Below are 17,272 nucleotides of genomic sequence, written 5' to 3'. Positions count from 1 at the left end.
AATATTGAAACATATCTATGAGGGCTATATTTTGGGGAAATGCAATGATCTAAATTTTCTAAGGACACACAAACTAAAGCTTGCCCATAGTGACATTTGAAATTTAATGCATACTTTTCCTTTTGGAAACCATTTGTACTTTGTGACTTTTATTGGTGATTACTCCAGGCATGCATGGGTATAATTGCTTGTCGAAAGTTTTTATATGCTTTAAGCGATTTTTGCTTATGGTTGAGTCTATTTGGTTGCGCTATGAAACCCTTTGTTTTGATTAAGGAAACAATGTATTCAATGTATTCCTTGCCAGTCATGGCAAAAGACAACAATATAAAGTATTATTTATCCCTTAGAAATAGGGAAAAATAGGTTACATTTGGAGATGGCAGGATTTATAGTCAAAAGCCAAGCTTTGCCATATCCGTTTTGTCTTGAGGCTATCATGTGTGTTAGATATGCACTAAATAGGTGTCCTAGAGTATTGTAGTCTATCACGCCATATGAAGTTTGACATTACAAGAAGCTATCTATTGGTCACTTGTGTGCCTTTGGTTGCTTGGCCTATACCTTAATGCTTGGACAACAATTAAGAGAATTGGATGATAAGGCAGAGAAATGTATTTTTGTTGGCTACAATTAAAAAAGAAAACGAGTTGTATCATCCGCAAACCAAGTGAATTTTTGATTAATCAAGATGTGGCTTTTATGACAGATGCATTTCAACCTTTGTTAGCATGCACCAAGGAGATAGCTCGAAACACATCAAATTTTTGTGATAGATTGTTGTCTCTATTTTAATGACACAAGTACCAATGCAAGTCCTAATGAGACACGTGCACAACTTTGATGTTGTGGATCAACCATAACCAACTGTATCATTCGCAAACCAAACAAATCTTGATTAGTTGAGATGTAGTTTGTGGAAGATGCGATTGAGCCTTTGTTAGCAAGCACCAAGGAGGCTAATGTGAGCTCATTAAATATTTATGGTACATTGTTGTCTTGTTGTCTTGTTGTCTTGTTGTCTTTCAGAGGATCAATCACACGTAGAAAGAAACCAAAGCCCTAAATCAACTACCTTCAACCTTATCGAATAAATCTGGCTGTTACCATTGAGCCCTATCTCGTCCAGTCACGGACACGTACTGCCTCAAATCCTCAGGGAGGTAGTCCATCACAACCTGCAACATGCCAAGCCACTTCTAGCTATTACTCTCTTGAAAGATGATTACAAGAACACAGCACAGCCAGTTTTTAGCCACTCATCACCAAGTAATCAAAACATTACAAACAACTCAAAGGAAGCTTTCTTGGGGCTGCATTCAAGAGCAATTTGTTTACCAGCATTACACCAATCCCACGTTTATGAGACATCAACATAGAGGCACCGACTTTTGTACGATTGATTGCATTTCAAACGTGCCCCTCTCTCTCTCTCTTTCTCTCTCTCTCTCTCTCTCTCTCTCTCTCTCTTCACACTAATTCCACACCAACGAGGCACCCACTTTTGTACAATTGATTGCATTTCGAACGTCCCTCTATGTGTGTGTGTGTGTGTGTGTGTGTGATGGCACAGCTGAGCTTCATCCCCTGCATTCAGGATTTCACAGTAGGATTCAGATCATGCTCTCGACACTTTCCGTCTCCGCTATACATGTACACCAGAGACTGACTCTGTTTATACATATGAGATCTATAATCGTGTCAGGTGCAGAGGAAGAGAATAAGGATTTTGCTCGGATCTAGTACTCCGCAAACAAACACAAGGGACACTCTACTTCACTTGAAAAAACTTAACTGAATTGAACGAAAGAGAGATGACGAGAGAGAGAGAAAAGAGACGACACAAGGATGTCGGGTCCCAACCCTCAAGGGCCACCTTGCTCTGTTGCCAGAAGAAGTCTTTCTTTATTCTTGCACAAATGCTACTACAATGACTGGATGCTGAGATGCTGATGTTGTGGTACTGAGGTACTGGGTTCTATGTCGACGACAGGGAGGTCTATGTCGAAGATGATGAAGTCAACGACGAGGTACTAAGGGTCTTTGTCGATGACGGTGAAGTCGACGACGGTTCTGGGTCGAAGACAGTGATGTCGACGACGGGGTCTATGTCGAAGACGATAATGTCGACGATGAGTACTTCTGGTCTGTCAAGTCCGGGACTGCGATGATGATGACGAAGGTGTCGTCGTCAAGATAGGGATCTGCGATGACGATGACGAAGGTGTTGTCGTCAAGATAGGGACTGCGATGACAATGACGATGTCGATGACGACAATGGTGTCAACGATGACGGCGTCAAGGCTGAAAACTGAAAACGCCAGGCTGATATGGGCCTTCTTCTCCTTGAGAAAACGCTTGGGCTCTTGCTGAGGTGCTGCCTGGCTGCTGGGTGTCTGCCTCCTTATGTCCCTGCTTCTTCTACTTCTACTCAGTGCCCAATGGGTTTCTTTTATAGATCTTTAGCAATTTGCCCTACCTTCCAACAAACTTACAAAAAGAATTCCAAAAGTCACTTTTAATAAAATGACTTATAAGAGGTGGTTTGCGCGGTAAAATGCTTGCATGATGAAATGACTTTTCTTGTGCAAGAGAGGGTATGCAAGTGTGACTGGCATGGACATGTACGTCCTACTAGAGGCTCACAAAGGTGCCAAGCTCAATCCTAAGCTAAGACTCATTCTAGACTATGGCAAAAGCGTGTCCACGTGGCGCAAGTGAAGTGCGCACGTGACATCCCCCCCTGTTGAAAGTGAGGCACAGCTGCCGAACTTCTTTCTGTACTTCTGATGCTGACTGATGAATGCTTACGATGCCGTGGATGCACAAACCAATGCAGATTCCTCCGAAACTAGGGTCTGATGGTACTGTGGGTGCTCTGGGTGCTCTGGGTATTGTTGGCAATGCAAACACCGTGTAAGGGTCACTGTCCAGTCTTACTACGATTGCCGAATATCAGCCTGGGCTCTATACCAGATAGTGCTGACTTTGCCTGCTGTAGCAAGCGCTGTTCCCCGAACACTGACTGTGGTGAAAACATTACCGATGCTGATGGACTGTGGTGTGGTCCCGGAGTCCTTTCCAAAGGTTCAATGACGAGGGAAATGGATATACGCTACATACGAATGCAAATGGAGAAGAGGTTAGGGATCTTGTCTCCAACTCCTTCCATATCCGCATACAAAGCTAAGAGATCTTGGTACTCAAGATCTGGGTTCTCGTGTATCCGATGTCGATCTTCTTTCAAAGACATGGCAATGAAGATGGAATCTGGTAAATCCATGGTCGGGACTCGAAGATTCTTCAGGGAAAAAAATTTGGTAGAGGTTCCTTGGGTTCTTGGGCTCGATGGTTCTTCTTGGGTTCTTTGGGGTTCTTGGTTCTTGAGGTTGCTCTTTAGGTTCTTGATGGTTCTTCCCTTGAGTTCGCGAAGCCAAGGCACGCACAGAGCTCTAATACCAATGCCAGGTGCAGCGGAAGAGAATAAGGATTTTGCTCGGATCTAGTACTCCGCAAACAAACACAAGGGACACTTCACTTGAAAGAACTGAACTGAACTGAACGAAAGAGAGATGACGAGAGAGAGAGAAGAGACGACACAAGGATGTCGGGTCCCAACCCTCAAGGGCCCCCTTGCTCTGTTGCCAGAGCAAGTACTTTCTTTATTCTTGCACAAATGCTACTACAATGACTGGATGTTGAGATGCTGATGCTAAGGGGTATTGATGCTGAGGTACTGGGTACTGAGGTATTGAAGGGATACTGAGGTGCTATGTCGAAGACGATGATGCCAACGACGGGTACTGCGGGTTCTATGTCGACGACGAGGGCTATGTCGAAGATGATGAAGCCGACGAAGAGGTACTAAGGGTCTTTGTTGATGACGGTGAAGTCGACGACGGTACTGTGTCGAAGACGGTGAAGTCGACGACGGTTCTGTGTCGAAGATGGTGATGTCGACGACGGGGTCTATGTTGAAGACGATGATGTCCGGGATTGCGATGACGATGACGAAGGTGTCGTCGTCAAGATAGGGACTGCGATGACAATGACAATGTCGATGACGACGATAGTGTCGATGATGACGGCGTCAAGGCTGAAAACTGAAAACGCTGGGCTGTCTGCTGAAAACTGAAAATGCCAGGCTGATATGGGCCTTATGTCCCTGCTTCTTCTGCTTCTACTTAGTGCCCAATGGGTTTCTTTTATAGATCTTTCCAGTCGTGTGAAGGCTCCCATCCACCGGAGTGCTACTGGCTCGAGAGGCGTGAGCCACTCAGTTGGAACTGACTCTGAGATGTCCTGACACATGCTCTGCACCCCTTTCATGCCCTGTAGCTGGACAGCCTGCACCTCCTCCGACAAACCTGTGAACTCTAGCTAGTCACCTAGAGAGCGCGCTGGACCAGCTGCCATGGGACCCCAAGAAACATGAGGCCGACTCCCAACCAAGTGGCCTCTCTGAGTGCTAACCATGGGGTTCCAGACGAGGGGCTGCCGTAGGCGCTCCTCCGTGCACGTCAGCGGTCTCTGCTGTAGGCCACGCCGTAAAGCTCCCAAGATCGAAGCAAACTCACAGCAAATCGGTCCTCCAGTCTCCTGCTCAAACCAACTCGGCGCAGCTCTGTAAAGATCCATCTGGTCGAAGCTTGCCAAGGGCCTCCTGACTGAGGCACCATGGCACGAAGCCTCTGCAGCAAGAACTCCTTCCAGGGCTCCTCGCCTGGAAGAAGTCCTCTGGCGACGAACTTCCCAAGAAGGGCCCTGCTCTGCTGTGCTGGATCAATGATCCCAAGCCCTCCCTGAGAACAAGGAAGTGTGATGACCGACCAAGCCACCTTGGCTCGGGCAATCTGAGTGTCGCGACCTGACCAAAGGAAGTTCCTGATCAGCCTCTCTACCTGGCTGATAAAAGAACTAGAGAAGATCCAGCAAGAAGTGATGTACCACATAGTCGCCAACAACACCTGGTTGGCAACTACTACTCTACCAACAAGCGAAAGTTGTGCTGAGCTCCAATGTAACAGCTTTCTCTTGATGGACAGGAGAAGAGGAGCAATCTGCTGCTCGGGGGACAAGTCCAAACCAACCTGACAACCCAAGTACCGAACTGCAGTCCCTGGAGGAATCCACCTGAAACCCTCTCCTGGCATCCAATCTGGCACAGGAGCACTGCCAACCGAGAAAGCCACTGTCTTTCTCCATTTGATCAGTGCGCCCGATGCACAGCAGAAGGTCTCCAAAGCCTGCTCACATCTGTGTAAATTGGCCTCCTGGCCCTCGAAGTACAAGGCCGAGTCGTCGACAAACTCAGCGTCCAAAAGCTCATCTCCCCGTATAGGGAGTGCTAAGCCCCTCAGACCAACCTGCTGTGACACCAAAAATCTGCTCATCGCCTCCGCATAAAACAGAAAGAGAAAGGGGGCAAGAGGACAACCCTGTCTGACCGATCGTGTGAGCATGAAGCGCTCACCTCTACCGCCTGCCAAAAGCACCTGACTGTGAGCCTGTCTGTACAAAGCTGACACCCCTCTGATCCAAGCATCTGAGAAGCCCATCCTGCGAAGCGTGCCCTCTAGAAAGTCCCAGTCAACTTTGTCGTATGCCTTCTCAAAATCGAGAAGAAGAATCACAAGGTCCTCCCCACGGAGTCGTGCCAGGGCAGAAGCCTCCCAGAAGGTGAAGATGTTGTCAAGGATACTGCGTTCCTTGACAAAACCTGTCTGAGTCCCATGTATAAGGCTCTCCAAAAGTGGTTGAATCCTCAAACTCAGAGCCTTGGCAAGAATTTTGTAGGCTGAGTTTAGGATGGTGATGGGGCGCCACTGTCGAATCTCATCCAAGGAGCCACCCTCCTTTGGAATGAGGTAAATCAGGCCCTCACTCATGCTATCCGGCATCACTCCTGTGAGCAGAATGTACTGAAAGGCACTACACAGATCTCGGCCAAGCAGGTCCCAGTACTCCAAGAAGAAACTGGGAGTCAGCCCATCCTCACCTGGACAGCTACCACGAGGGAGGGCCCTAAGAGCTGTGTGCAGCTCCTCAAGCTGAAGAGGTATCTCTAGCCTCTGGCGCATCTCCTCAGTCACAAGACAAGGCATCTGTGCCCAAACCTGCTCCCTGCATGCATCCTGTCTCTCTGACTGGGGCTTAGCCGACAGTAACTCACGGTAAAAGTCAGTAGCAACTACACGCATATCCTCGGGCTCACAAACAACTGACCCATCTGGTCTCCTCAACTAATTGACCTTGGCATGCGAGTGCCGAGGTCCCACTGTCTCAAAAAAAGCACCTGTCACTCTGTCACCCACTGAGTCCACTAAGATGCCTGTCGGTGAAAGGCAAACTCATGGCGCCTCTCCTCTGTGCAAGCAAGCTCCTGTCGAGCCTGCTGTAACTGCTCCTCCAACCATGGACTGTCTGGATGCTGCTCCTGCATCCTCTGTAGTGAAGCAATGCCTCGTCTGAGACGCTGCTCCTCCTCTCTCCCTGCAGCCCGTCGAGCCAGAGACTCCTTTAGAAAAAAGTGGCTAAGCTGAGCTAGGCCTAAGGCCACTCTGTCTGCAGGTAGAGCCTGGCTGTCCATGCCCTCTGTCCAGAGAGCCTCTACCCTCTCTCTGAGTGCTGAGTCCAACAAGACCCGCTCTAGGATGCGAAGCATCGTGCTCCCACTCCTCTGCCTGTCTGCCACTGTGAGGATCACTGGTGCATGGTCCGAGAAGGATGTCCCTGCCAGGATGCCCACTGAGCCCCCCAAGTCACTGAAGTGGTCACTAGTGTAGAAGCGATCTATCCGCGATAGATTCACTCCTCCCACTCTGCGGTCCGATCTAGAGAAGGCAAGACTCTCTGGAGGCCTCACAAAGCCAGAATGCTGCCATGTATCCGAGACCCTCAAAGTCATACACAACCTCTCCCAAGTTGCTAACTCGCCTCCATGCAAAGTAGCATGGCTGCCTCCGATCCTGTCAGAAGGGTGCTCCAACATGTTGAAGTCCCCTCCTACACACCAATGGTTAACCTGTGGCAAAGACTCGACAATCTGTGACCAAAACTCTGCACGAGCACTCGCCACATTGGGCGCATAGATGTTCAGGAAGCCCACAAGGTCACCGTGAAGCTGCATAGTAATCCATTGAGCCCTGCCTGGCACAATAATCCCTCTGCCCACAATGGCCTGCTGCAGTGAGTCCGCAATAGTCATACATACCCCACCCTGGATGCCTCCAGGTCCAAAAGCAGCTGACCAAAAGGTATCATACCGTCCACGCAAAATCTGACCACATCGTCGAATGCGGCTCTCAGACAAATGGTGCTCCTGAAGCATAAGGAGATCAATCTCTCCTCCCACAAGGCAACGCTGAAGCTCCTGACGCAATCGGCCCCGCTGTCGCTGAAACTTGGGCCCACCTAGTCCCTGCACGTTCCACGAGACGATCCTCATGGGAAGCAATAGAGAACAGATGCTGCCGCAGCAGCAAGACGGGCTATCTTCGAGGCTGGCTTGGATGGGGAGTAATCCGCATCCGAGCGTCCTCTAGATAGGCGAGACTGCAGTGAGTGCCTGGCCCAAGCCTAAGCAGAGCGATCCGTGCGTAAAGCAACCTCCTCTGTCCAGGAGTCCTCATGAATGTATACATAGCAAGGCAAACACTGCGTATCAGCAAAAAAGTACACCACAATGTGCCTACATCCTGCTGAGTCTGGGGGTGTCACCGCAAACTTGGCCAGAGGCCACAAAGTCTGCAGCAAATCTGTAACTCCAAGTTCTCCCATGTGGTGAGAGAACTCGAGAACCTGTGTATGCAACCATCCCACCACTGAGTCTAGGGACCACTCTGTCTCGGTCCTCCCACAGAGGGGGAAGGAGAAACCAACTGCTGAGTCCAAGGCCTCTGTTCCCCTAGCGGCGAGGAACAAAGTGTGGACCCTGAAGCAGGCTGCCTCGTGGTCTGCTGCGGAATCGCCGAGGAAGCAAGTGAACCCGTAGTCGAAGAAATCCCAGCGGCGTCGAAGGTCAATGCTCGTCAGACCACGAGGGATAGCTGCAAGGGAAGATGTCTGAATCTGCAGAGGGGGCCGCAAGAAGGGCTGACCCTCTCTCGCTAGGCGACTCGTGGCAAAGGCGCTGCCAAGAGATCTCCTAGCCGCCGGCGAGGGACCAGTCTCCTGAGTCGACTGTGGTACTGGAGCAGGAGGAGGGGGAGAAGGAGCTGGGGGGGGGCGGAGGAGAAGAGAAGCGGGGTGGGGCGACAGAGACAGGAGGGCGAGGAGGGGAGTAGGCGGGAGCAGAGGGCGGGGGAGGGGATGTGGAGGAGGAGGGGAAATCTGAAGGTGGGGCGGCTGGCGAGGGTGAAGCTGAGGTGGAGGCTGGCGTAGGGGGCTCCTCCTGCTCAAGAGGACCAAAGCGGTTCCCCGTGGGAACCCACTGCTGCTGAGTAGGCACTTGAGGGCCACTCTGAGTGCCAGGCTGTCGCTATGGCCCCTGGCGTCGACGGCCACGGGCCTGCTGCCACCCCTCCTCCGCTGGAGCCCCAGGCTCGGAGGATGGCTCTGAATCTGTGCGCTGTGCCGTTGGCTGTGGCTGCGGCCCAGCCTTGGCAGGCTGGGGCTGAGACTGAGGTGTAGGTCGTGGCCTCCTCCGTGGACAGGCCTTCGCTAGGTGGCCCATTTGTCTGCAAATGAAGCACTGGTTCGGGAGACCCGAGTACTCCACACTCTGTCTAAACCAACCCCCACTCACCCGAGGCAGAAGGATGACCTTCGGGAGCGTGTGGGTATCTCTGACCAAAACTCGAACTAAAGGGATGCCAGCCGCCTTGGCAGCTACTGATGCTGCCGTACGAGGTGTCTCCAGGACAGTCCCGATGGCGGAGCCAATCCTGGAGAGAAGTGGAAGGTACTCCCTCCGTAAACCCGGAAAGCAAACTGAGATGGAGATGTCTGCCTCCTCTACGAGCACATCCGAAGTCGGGTCAAAACCATGTCGCCACTGTCGAAAGTGGGCGCGTGATGCTCGGATGGCCAGTGGACTCATAGCTATGACCTTGGAGGCCATCTCGGAAGTCTCAAACTCGATCTGGTAGTACCCCCGTCCGAGAATCTGGACATCCAAGATCTTGCCCACCTCTGCGAGAAGGCGGGTCTGGAGAAGGTCTCGCAGCTCTCCTCTGCTAGGACAGGTGCCGAGAACCTTGCAGATGACAGAAGTCGCCTGCAAGCGCTCTACCTCTGCGGCAAGGCTCGCTTGCTCTGTCGGCGAAAGAGCAAGTCGAATGGTGGGCTCAGCGGGGTTGGGCGAGGAGGCTTCACGCGAGTCCCTCTGTGGCGGAGCTCGAGCCTCCATCTGTGTCTACTGCTGAGTCGAAGAAGCCGACAGTGAAGGAAGTCTGCAGCCGAGTACGCCGAGCACTCGTCCGAAGAAGAAATGTTGCAGAGCCAGGTGTAGAAGACCTTCGGGAACAGTGAGGACGACGGGGGGGGGGGGGGGGGGGGGGGGACGGAGAGAGCGGTGAGCGAGAGACAAGAGGCTGCAGGCGGGGTGGGGGAGAAGCGGCCAGGGAGGGAGGGAGGGCAGCGGACGGGCTAGAGGGAAGGGGGGAAGGCAGCGGACGGGCGGGGGGGGGGGGGGGGGGGGGGGGGGGTTGGGCTAGGCAGCGCGAGGGTGAGGGAGGCAGCGTGAGGGCGAGGGGGGGGCAGCGCGGGGTGGCAGGAGGCAGCGCGAAGGGGAGGGGGGGCAGTGTGGGGGCTGGAGGAAGCGCGAGGGCGAGGGGGGGAGGAGGGGCAGCGATGGCGCAACAGGGGGGGGGGGGTGGGGTGGAGCGTGCAGCAGTAGCGAGCTCTAATCCAGGTACTTTTCCTTTACCGACTCAGAGATTTTTCATGTAAATGCTGCCCTACCTACTTTTCCAACAAACTTACAAAAAGAATTCCAAAAGTCACTTTTAATAAAATGACTTATAAGAGGTGGTTTGCGTGGTAAAATGCCTACATGATGAAATGGTTGTTCTTGTGCAAGAGAGGGTATGCAAGTGTGACTGGCCTGGACATGCACGTCCTACTAGAGGCTCACAAAGGTGCCAAGCTCAATCCTAAGCTAAGACTCATGCTAGACTATGGTAGAAGCGTGTCCAGGTAGCGCAAGTAAAGTGCGCACGTGACAAATCGTCTAGGTACAGCAGCCAGGCCAAGACTCTCCGTGGAGGAGATCACCACTTTACTGAGCAAGATGCAGCAGCAGAGGCAATACCCACAAACTCAGCCTGATCAGAGACACCATTCTAGGACCATGCCTCATAACATTTGGTATGACGAGGGTGTAGAGAGACGAGAGCACAGCTTCAAAGGGAGGGGTCATCAATCATAGACAGTCTCGAATAGCCTTCAGGTGCCTTGTGCGACGGAAGAAGTGAGCATTCCGAGCTTAAATGGAGCGAGGCTTATACCAGTTGTCCTTCAATAGAGACCCAAGAGAGGTATGGCGTTTCAGCAATTCCCTCCCTCAGTGATTACTTATGTTGATGTGTGCGGTCAGTAATATACGATCCCTGGACAGACACCCCTTCCAAATCCTGCTGAGCCATGCCTATCTAGGAGTACCTTCTTTACCACTCAGATGGTAAAGACGGCCATTGATAGGATGAGGACCGAGAGGGCATATGATCATGGTAGTCTAGTAGCAGAGCACTTTATACATGCCAGAGATATGTTGGCTGAGGTTCTTGCAGTTCTATTCAATCGTGTCATATGTGAGGATCTACCTGAGACTTGGAGACTGTCTACTATTGTGCCTATCTTCAAGGTAGGTGATCCTACGGAGCCTGGAAACTATCATATTGTTATGATTGGACAATGGACACACATTGGCACGGTTGTATGCATCTATCTTTGAGCAGTAGTTGAGCAGATGGGCAGAGAGAGAGGGCATACGGGCAGCAAGACAGGCTGGTTTTAGGAGAGGCTTCTTGACTCTTGACCATATTTCAACACTCAAAGCCATCATTGAGGAGGGTACGGCACATGGGAGACAGATTTATTGCATCTTTGTTGATTTCTGCAAAGCATTTGACATGGTGCCCGGAGCCAAATTGATACGAAGACTTCAGGAGATGAGAGTGCCCATTCGGATGATTTGGGGGATCACGGCTCTATACAGACTAGTGTTGGGACACGAACGCACTCCAGCGGTGATATCTGATTTAGTTCACTTCACTATTGGAGTGAAACAAAGCTGTCCATTGTCTCCTACTCTATTTGGTATAAGTTTCCTGATTACATTGACCCAACTGGCAGGGATCTAAAAATATACAAAAAATATATTTGTGAAGCTCTCAATCAGAGCCACGTGGTGGAAACGGTCTGGAGGTGACATCTGGGCATTTAACCCAACAACCTCCCACTTAAAGGCCCAGAGAGTAGCCTTTAAGTTATGTAACTTCCACCATCTATAGGCAATGCTCATAATGTGTCTTTGGCAAACTTTTAATAAGAGTATCTGTAGGGTTCTCATGTATACTAATTTTGATCAATGAGACCGAACCATCATCAAGCATTTGTCTAATAAAACTATACCGCACATCAATGTGTTTGGTTCGCGCATGAAACAACCAAGGTGTAAATGTACCCACTAGTTGACTTGTGGATATCAACATCACCTGCCATGTCAGAATATCCCTACACTTTTAATGGACCTTTTCCATAACACAAGCATTTGCTTTTGGTCCCTTTCAAATACCTCATTATGGACTTTACAGCATCCCAATGTGCTCTGCCAAGATTAGACATGAACTTGCTACAAATTGTTGACGTGTCAAACCACTGAAGACATGAGCCGACTTGCAGATCCAGGCGGAGGGACCTAAACCCTAGAAGCAGTAGAAGCAGCACAAGAAGTTTTACCAACTTGCAAAGTCTTGCCGAGAGGCCTATTTTCAAAGAAGAGACTTATGGAACCCCGTCCGATGGGGCCCTACAGACAAAAAATAAAGCAGGACCAACACACACACACACACACAAAAAAAAAAAAGCCTGGCGTAAAAACGTGATGATGTGGAAGATGTACAGACGCCCGCAATTTGCACTAATAACGTGGCAGTTGTAAGGACTTTCGCGAATTACGCTAGCAGCTCATGACGTGGCAAAAAGTACGGACAACCCCTCTAGCACTAGCTTTTGGGACCAGATGCTTTTAGAGCTTGAAGCTTTTCATGTAAATCGCTTTTAAAGGCCGAGGGTCTTTAAATATGACCCATGGGCTCTCACTCTGGCAGTCTACCTGGGGAAGATACAAAGGAGAGCCATGGGAGTTGTACCATGTTGAAGCAATACAAAGAAACACCGAAAGGGGCGCCAGGGTTTGGAGCGAGTGCTCTCTTGAGGTGGAACTCCACCACTCCCCATCTCGTGTGTCTCTCTCTCTCTCTCTCTCTCTCTCTCTCTCTCTCTCTCTCTCTCTTTTCAGTTCAATTGTTATTTAAAGTGCTAAAAGTTGTTTAGTTTGTTCTTGAATCTCTACCATATCTCCCCCCCCCCCCCCCCCCCCCCCCACCTTTTCTCTCATTGTACTACACATTGTACTGGGCACCTTTGTATTAGCTGGCACATCCATACAGTCCCAACTTGTACTGGTTGTATATTTTTTGTTTCAGTTCTTTTTTATTCCGGACATGGTATCAGATTCACTATGTTGTAATAGCTTGGTCTCATACGTCATTTTGGCCTTTTAAAGACGTTAATATATTATTTCATTTTTCCCGTTGGAACGTGGTGTCCGTTCCCATTACATCACTACTACCACCGAAAAAGTGTCACATGACGGGCACCATGTGCCAACAGATAAGAACAGACTGAACATACTTTTAGCACTTCAACAACAATTGAACTGAGAGAGAGAGAGAGAGAGAGAGAGTGTGGCGGATGTCACAAACTGGTGACGTGTATGGCCTTGGACAATTGGGGCAACAGTGGACAGCCGGAAACACGCCCGAAAATTACGCAGCTGTTGTACGGAAACCCGTGAATTGCAGAGCATTCCCCGCTGACATGCTGACGTGGCTGAGCGTACGGAAGTCCGCTTTTTGCGCTGAACTGTATGGAAAAGCAAGGCTGAAAATTCTATGCAATTTTTGGGAAAGCTTTGGAAAAAGTTGCTTTATTTTAAGTTTATTCTAAAAGAAGCTTTTGATTTTGAAGCTTTTGGGGCTCTGCTTTTAGCATCCCTTGTAACCTTTATTAAGAACCCAAGGGGGCTCTCTCTGCAGAGCATCTGGACGCAGAGTCTGAGAGCGAGCACCCGCGAGAGTTGTACTTTGCTCGAAGATTAATATAAAAAGAAATACCGAAAGGGGCGCCATTCTTTGGGGCCAATACCTCTAGGCACGGAACTACGCCGGGCCATGTCGACTCCAGTGTGAATCGTGAACTGTTTTGAAGTGAATCTCTACTGTGTCATGATAGAATCTTGACTTGGAGTGTCCAAGTTTGTTACAATGGTGTCAGAGCACACGAAGATTCTTCTTCTACGGAGGATCCGATCCTTTTTGCAGCGCACACAGCTTTTGAGAAAGAATCTTAGTGTCCCGACCCCAGACTTGAGAAAGAATCTTCCTACCCCGACTCCAGACTTATTAGCCACTCCCACCCTTCATACATCGCGCATCGGGCGCCCTCCCGTCTTCATTGCTCTGTCTTACAGGGCATAAACCCATTAAAAATCCCAGATTACACATGGATTCTAGTGAAGAATCTGACAGAGATGACACCTCTCAAGGGGAAGGCAAAGAAAAGTTGAAGATCAAGCGCGAGAACTGAAGAAAAGAATAAGATTTGGGCAAATTTTTTTTTTCCGACAAGTTTGCCTGAAAAGGAGTACAATCCTCAACTGCAGATTGGCATATGTGTGAACAGATTGATTAAGTACTCCAGAAACCCGAGATTGGTAATACACCTAAAGAATTACCAGATTGATACGATCTACTCAAGATGGCGTGTGGCCATTGCTTTTACTCTCAAGAAGGGAGTAAAGCCGAAAAGACAGACGAGTGCAAAAAGCAAAACTTGTACTCGCAGAAAGACATGGACAAGCAAAGCTTCAAAAAGGGCAAGAAAAAGGCAAAGAAGCCTAGATTGTGCCCAGTTTTTGACAGTTCACCGAGGACTCATCCTTAGATACTTCGGACTCCGACGATCACATGTTTTATGCAAAGAAGAAACATTTTAAGCCAACTCTCGCGAAGAAAAGTGAATTTTTCCTACCCGAGAAACACTTTTTGGGACACATTGTCTCAGCAGTAAGAGTGCAGATGGACCCGGCCAAGATAGAGACTATCCGTGATTGGCCCGATCTGAAGGAAGCTAGAAGCTTCTTGGGCATGTTCGTACTACAAGCGGTTCATTAGAAAGTTTGCAGAGGTTGCTTCCCCTTTGCATATCTTGACACAGAAAGAGAGTCCCTTTCTCGTGGGGATCCACAGAGGTGACTGCCTTTCAGACATTGAAAGAGAAATTGACTACAGGACCAGTTTTGACTTAGCCGGATTTGCAGAAGTCATTTGAAGTAAATTGTGATGCTTGTGGTCGTAGTTTGGGTGCGGTCATGTCATTGCCTACGAAAGCCGGTTGTTTTTAAGGCCGGAATTGACACCACAGATTTATGAGAAAGAGCTTTTAGCGGTTATCCATGCTCTTTACTCAGTGGCGACATTACCTACTCGGAGCGGATTTTACTGTCTTCACAGACCATCAGAGTTTACGCTACTTCTTGTCACAGAAGCAGCTATCGGAAAAGCAGATGCGGTGGGCGAACATCTTGTCACAGTTTCACTTCGAGATTGTCTATGTGCAGGGACAGAAGAATTTGGTGGCAGATGCTCTGTCTCGGAAGCCGTTGGTTCTGGCTATTTCCGTGATACATCATAGGAGCTTCGAGGATATGGTCGATCAATATGCCATAGATACAAATTTTGTAGATATTTTCACTTGGATACGGAATGGGGGGATAGTAGCGGGATATTCCATTCGGGATGGCTACTTGATGCGGAAAACCATGTTGTGCGTTACACAGCCGTTGAGGGAAAAGGTTATGACAGAATGCCACTGTCCACCTTTTACGGGTCACCGCGGCATTGTTACCACCTTGAAAGGTGTGGAGAGATACTTTTGTTTGGCCGAGACTCAAGAAGGACATGGACGATTTTGATACGCACTTTCTTAGTATGCCAGAAGGTTAAGTTTTGACAGGCATAAAGCACAGGGATTGTTACAGCCTTTTACCCATATCCACCCGCCCCTGGAAAAGTATTGCAATGGATTTCATTTTTTATCTCCTGAAAACACAGGGTGGGCACGCAAGTTTATTGCCAAGATACATGGCATGCCTAAGACAATTGTCTCCGACAGAGACCCAGATTCACGAGTTTGTTTTGGAAGGCTATTTAGGAGAACATTGACACGCGGTTGCAGTTCTCGTCATCGTTCCACCCGTAGACTGACGGGTGGAACGATGACCACTGAATTAGCAATCAGAGATTGCTAATTCAGTGGTACTGGATTTGTTGAAGTCTTCTTCCTTGAATCTAAAGACTTCATGGGAATATGCCTACAGAAACACGATCAACTTTTTGATGGGGAAGGTGCCATTTGAGATTATTGAATTTGCTACGAAGGTTTCACCCTTCCTTAGCACGAAAGATAAGATTTTTCTTTGAAGCCGACCAGTTCACGAAGGACTTGCACTTGGTCCGGAAGGCTTTGCAAAAATCTCAGTAAAAGGCAGTAGATCGACATCGTCACGATTTGAATTGAAGGAGAACGATTGGGTGCTCTTACATTTTGAAAAGGCACGCCTGAGAAAGAAAAAAGGAAAAGGAGCGGCTTTCTCGAAAGCTTAGCATGAGATACTATGGACCTTTCCAGATTCCCGAAAAGATAAATGATGTCTCCTTTAGACTGAAGCTGCCCGACACTTGGAGACTTCACAATGTTTTCATGTGAGTCTCTTGAAGCCTTTTGAAGGCGATGTGCCCGATGATGGGGAGCCAGATGAGCAACCCGAATTGGAGGAAAACGAGCATATACTCGTTCCAGATTAGATATTGGCACAGAAACATAGAAAGATAAAAGGTAAAGTGATAAGACGGTTCTTGGTTAAATTCAAGACCTACTCCGCATTGGATGCGAAGTGAATGGAGGACTTGGCAGATACTCCTCGAATTGTGAATCTTTACCTCGAAGCATTTGGTTTAGCATAGTCTTTTCCCAATGGAACCCCGAACTCAGCTTGGGCGGAATTTGCTGCAGCAGGTATGCACGAGAGGGGAGTCGTTCCACTCCTTTGTCAACAGATTGCCCTGATTTTTTTGATACTAAAGTCACTCATGTCTCTTTTGAGTTTCACGGATACTGTGAGCTGACATTTTTCTACTGAATGACTTTATGAACTGGAATTCCCGAACATGATACTGACTTGTTCTTGACTTGTTTAAGTGTAGGAACTGATAGACGAAATGACTGCAGCATTTCGGTCTGAAAGATCTCAAGAGACGTGACTGCAATAAGGATTAGTTAATCGGGCATCTATGAGGTCCCGAGTGGATCTAGATGCGATTGCTAATTACGTTGCCAATTAATCATGGTTTGAGATCCGAATGAATTTTGAATGTGATTTGTCATGTGATGTCCTCTGATGTGTGTCGATTGGTACATGTGCTAGATGTGTTTCCCTAGTGTGTCGGTACTAACAATCTGTAACCGGCCCGTGGGGTGGTAGGCGTTGGCTTTCACCCGAAATTCTTTACTTTAGACACAAACACAGAGCACTTTGCAAAGAGAACCTGCGACGGGAATTAACACTTGAATACACACACGGCTCGGAAGCTAGAATGTCCCGAGCAGACGCCGACAACCTGTAGGCCCCAAAATTGGCGCCCCTTTCGGTATTTCTTTATTCTTTGAGAGGGTAAATTACAAAGTAAGGTCCTGGGAATCCTTTACCTGTATCACACTAGATACTACCTAATTTGGCCAAATTTCGGCAACATAACAGCCCCAAAACTTGCGCGAAATCAATTCCCCTGCTGGATCTCACTTGCACTGGCGTATACCCTCTGATTCCTGCCCAAAAACAGTAAATTCAGCTTGCTGTATTTACTGGTTTTTGCCCTCTTTTCAGCCCCAAACAGTCCCCTAGCTGTCCTCTGCCAGTGGGGCACGATTCCCAAGAGTTATGGCGTCCGTATGGCTGAAAAACAGCCAATTTTCTGCACATACACAG

General features: G+C 48.9%; 1 protein-coding gene across 2 annotated transcripts in view; it reads right to left on the bottom strand.

Moving 5' to 3' along the window:
* Positions 1-872: 872 nt before the first annotated feature.
* LOC147459948 (uncharacterized) overlaps positions 873-17,272 on the bottom strand; it is a 58,206-nt gene continuing 41,806 nt past the window's right edge. For both annotated transcript variants that reach the window (XM_086511106.1, XM_086511108.1), the window contains exon 2: positions 873-1,178. In XM_086511106.1, coding sequence (XP_086367232.1) covers positions 1,104-1,178 — 75 coding nt within the window. In that variant the 3' untranslated portion in view covers positions 873-1,103. The remainder of the gene's footprint in view (positions 1,179-17,272) is intronic.

Source organism: Adiantum capillus-veneris, chromosome 4 (assembly GCF_014529385.1).
Source record: "Adiantum capillus-veneris isolate H3 chromosome 4, ASM1452938v2, whole genome shotgun sequence".
Taxonomy (NCBI): domain Eukaryota; kingdom Viridiplantae; phylum Streptophyta; class Polypodiopsida; order Polypodiales; family Pteridaceae; genus Adiantum; species Adiantum capillus-veneris.
This window is presented reverse-complemented; position numbering and strand designations above follow the sequence as displayed.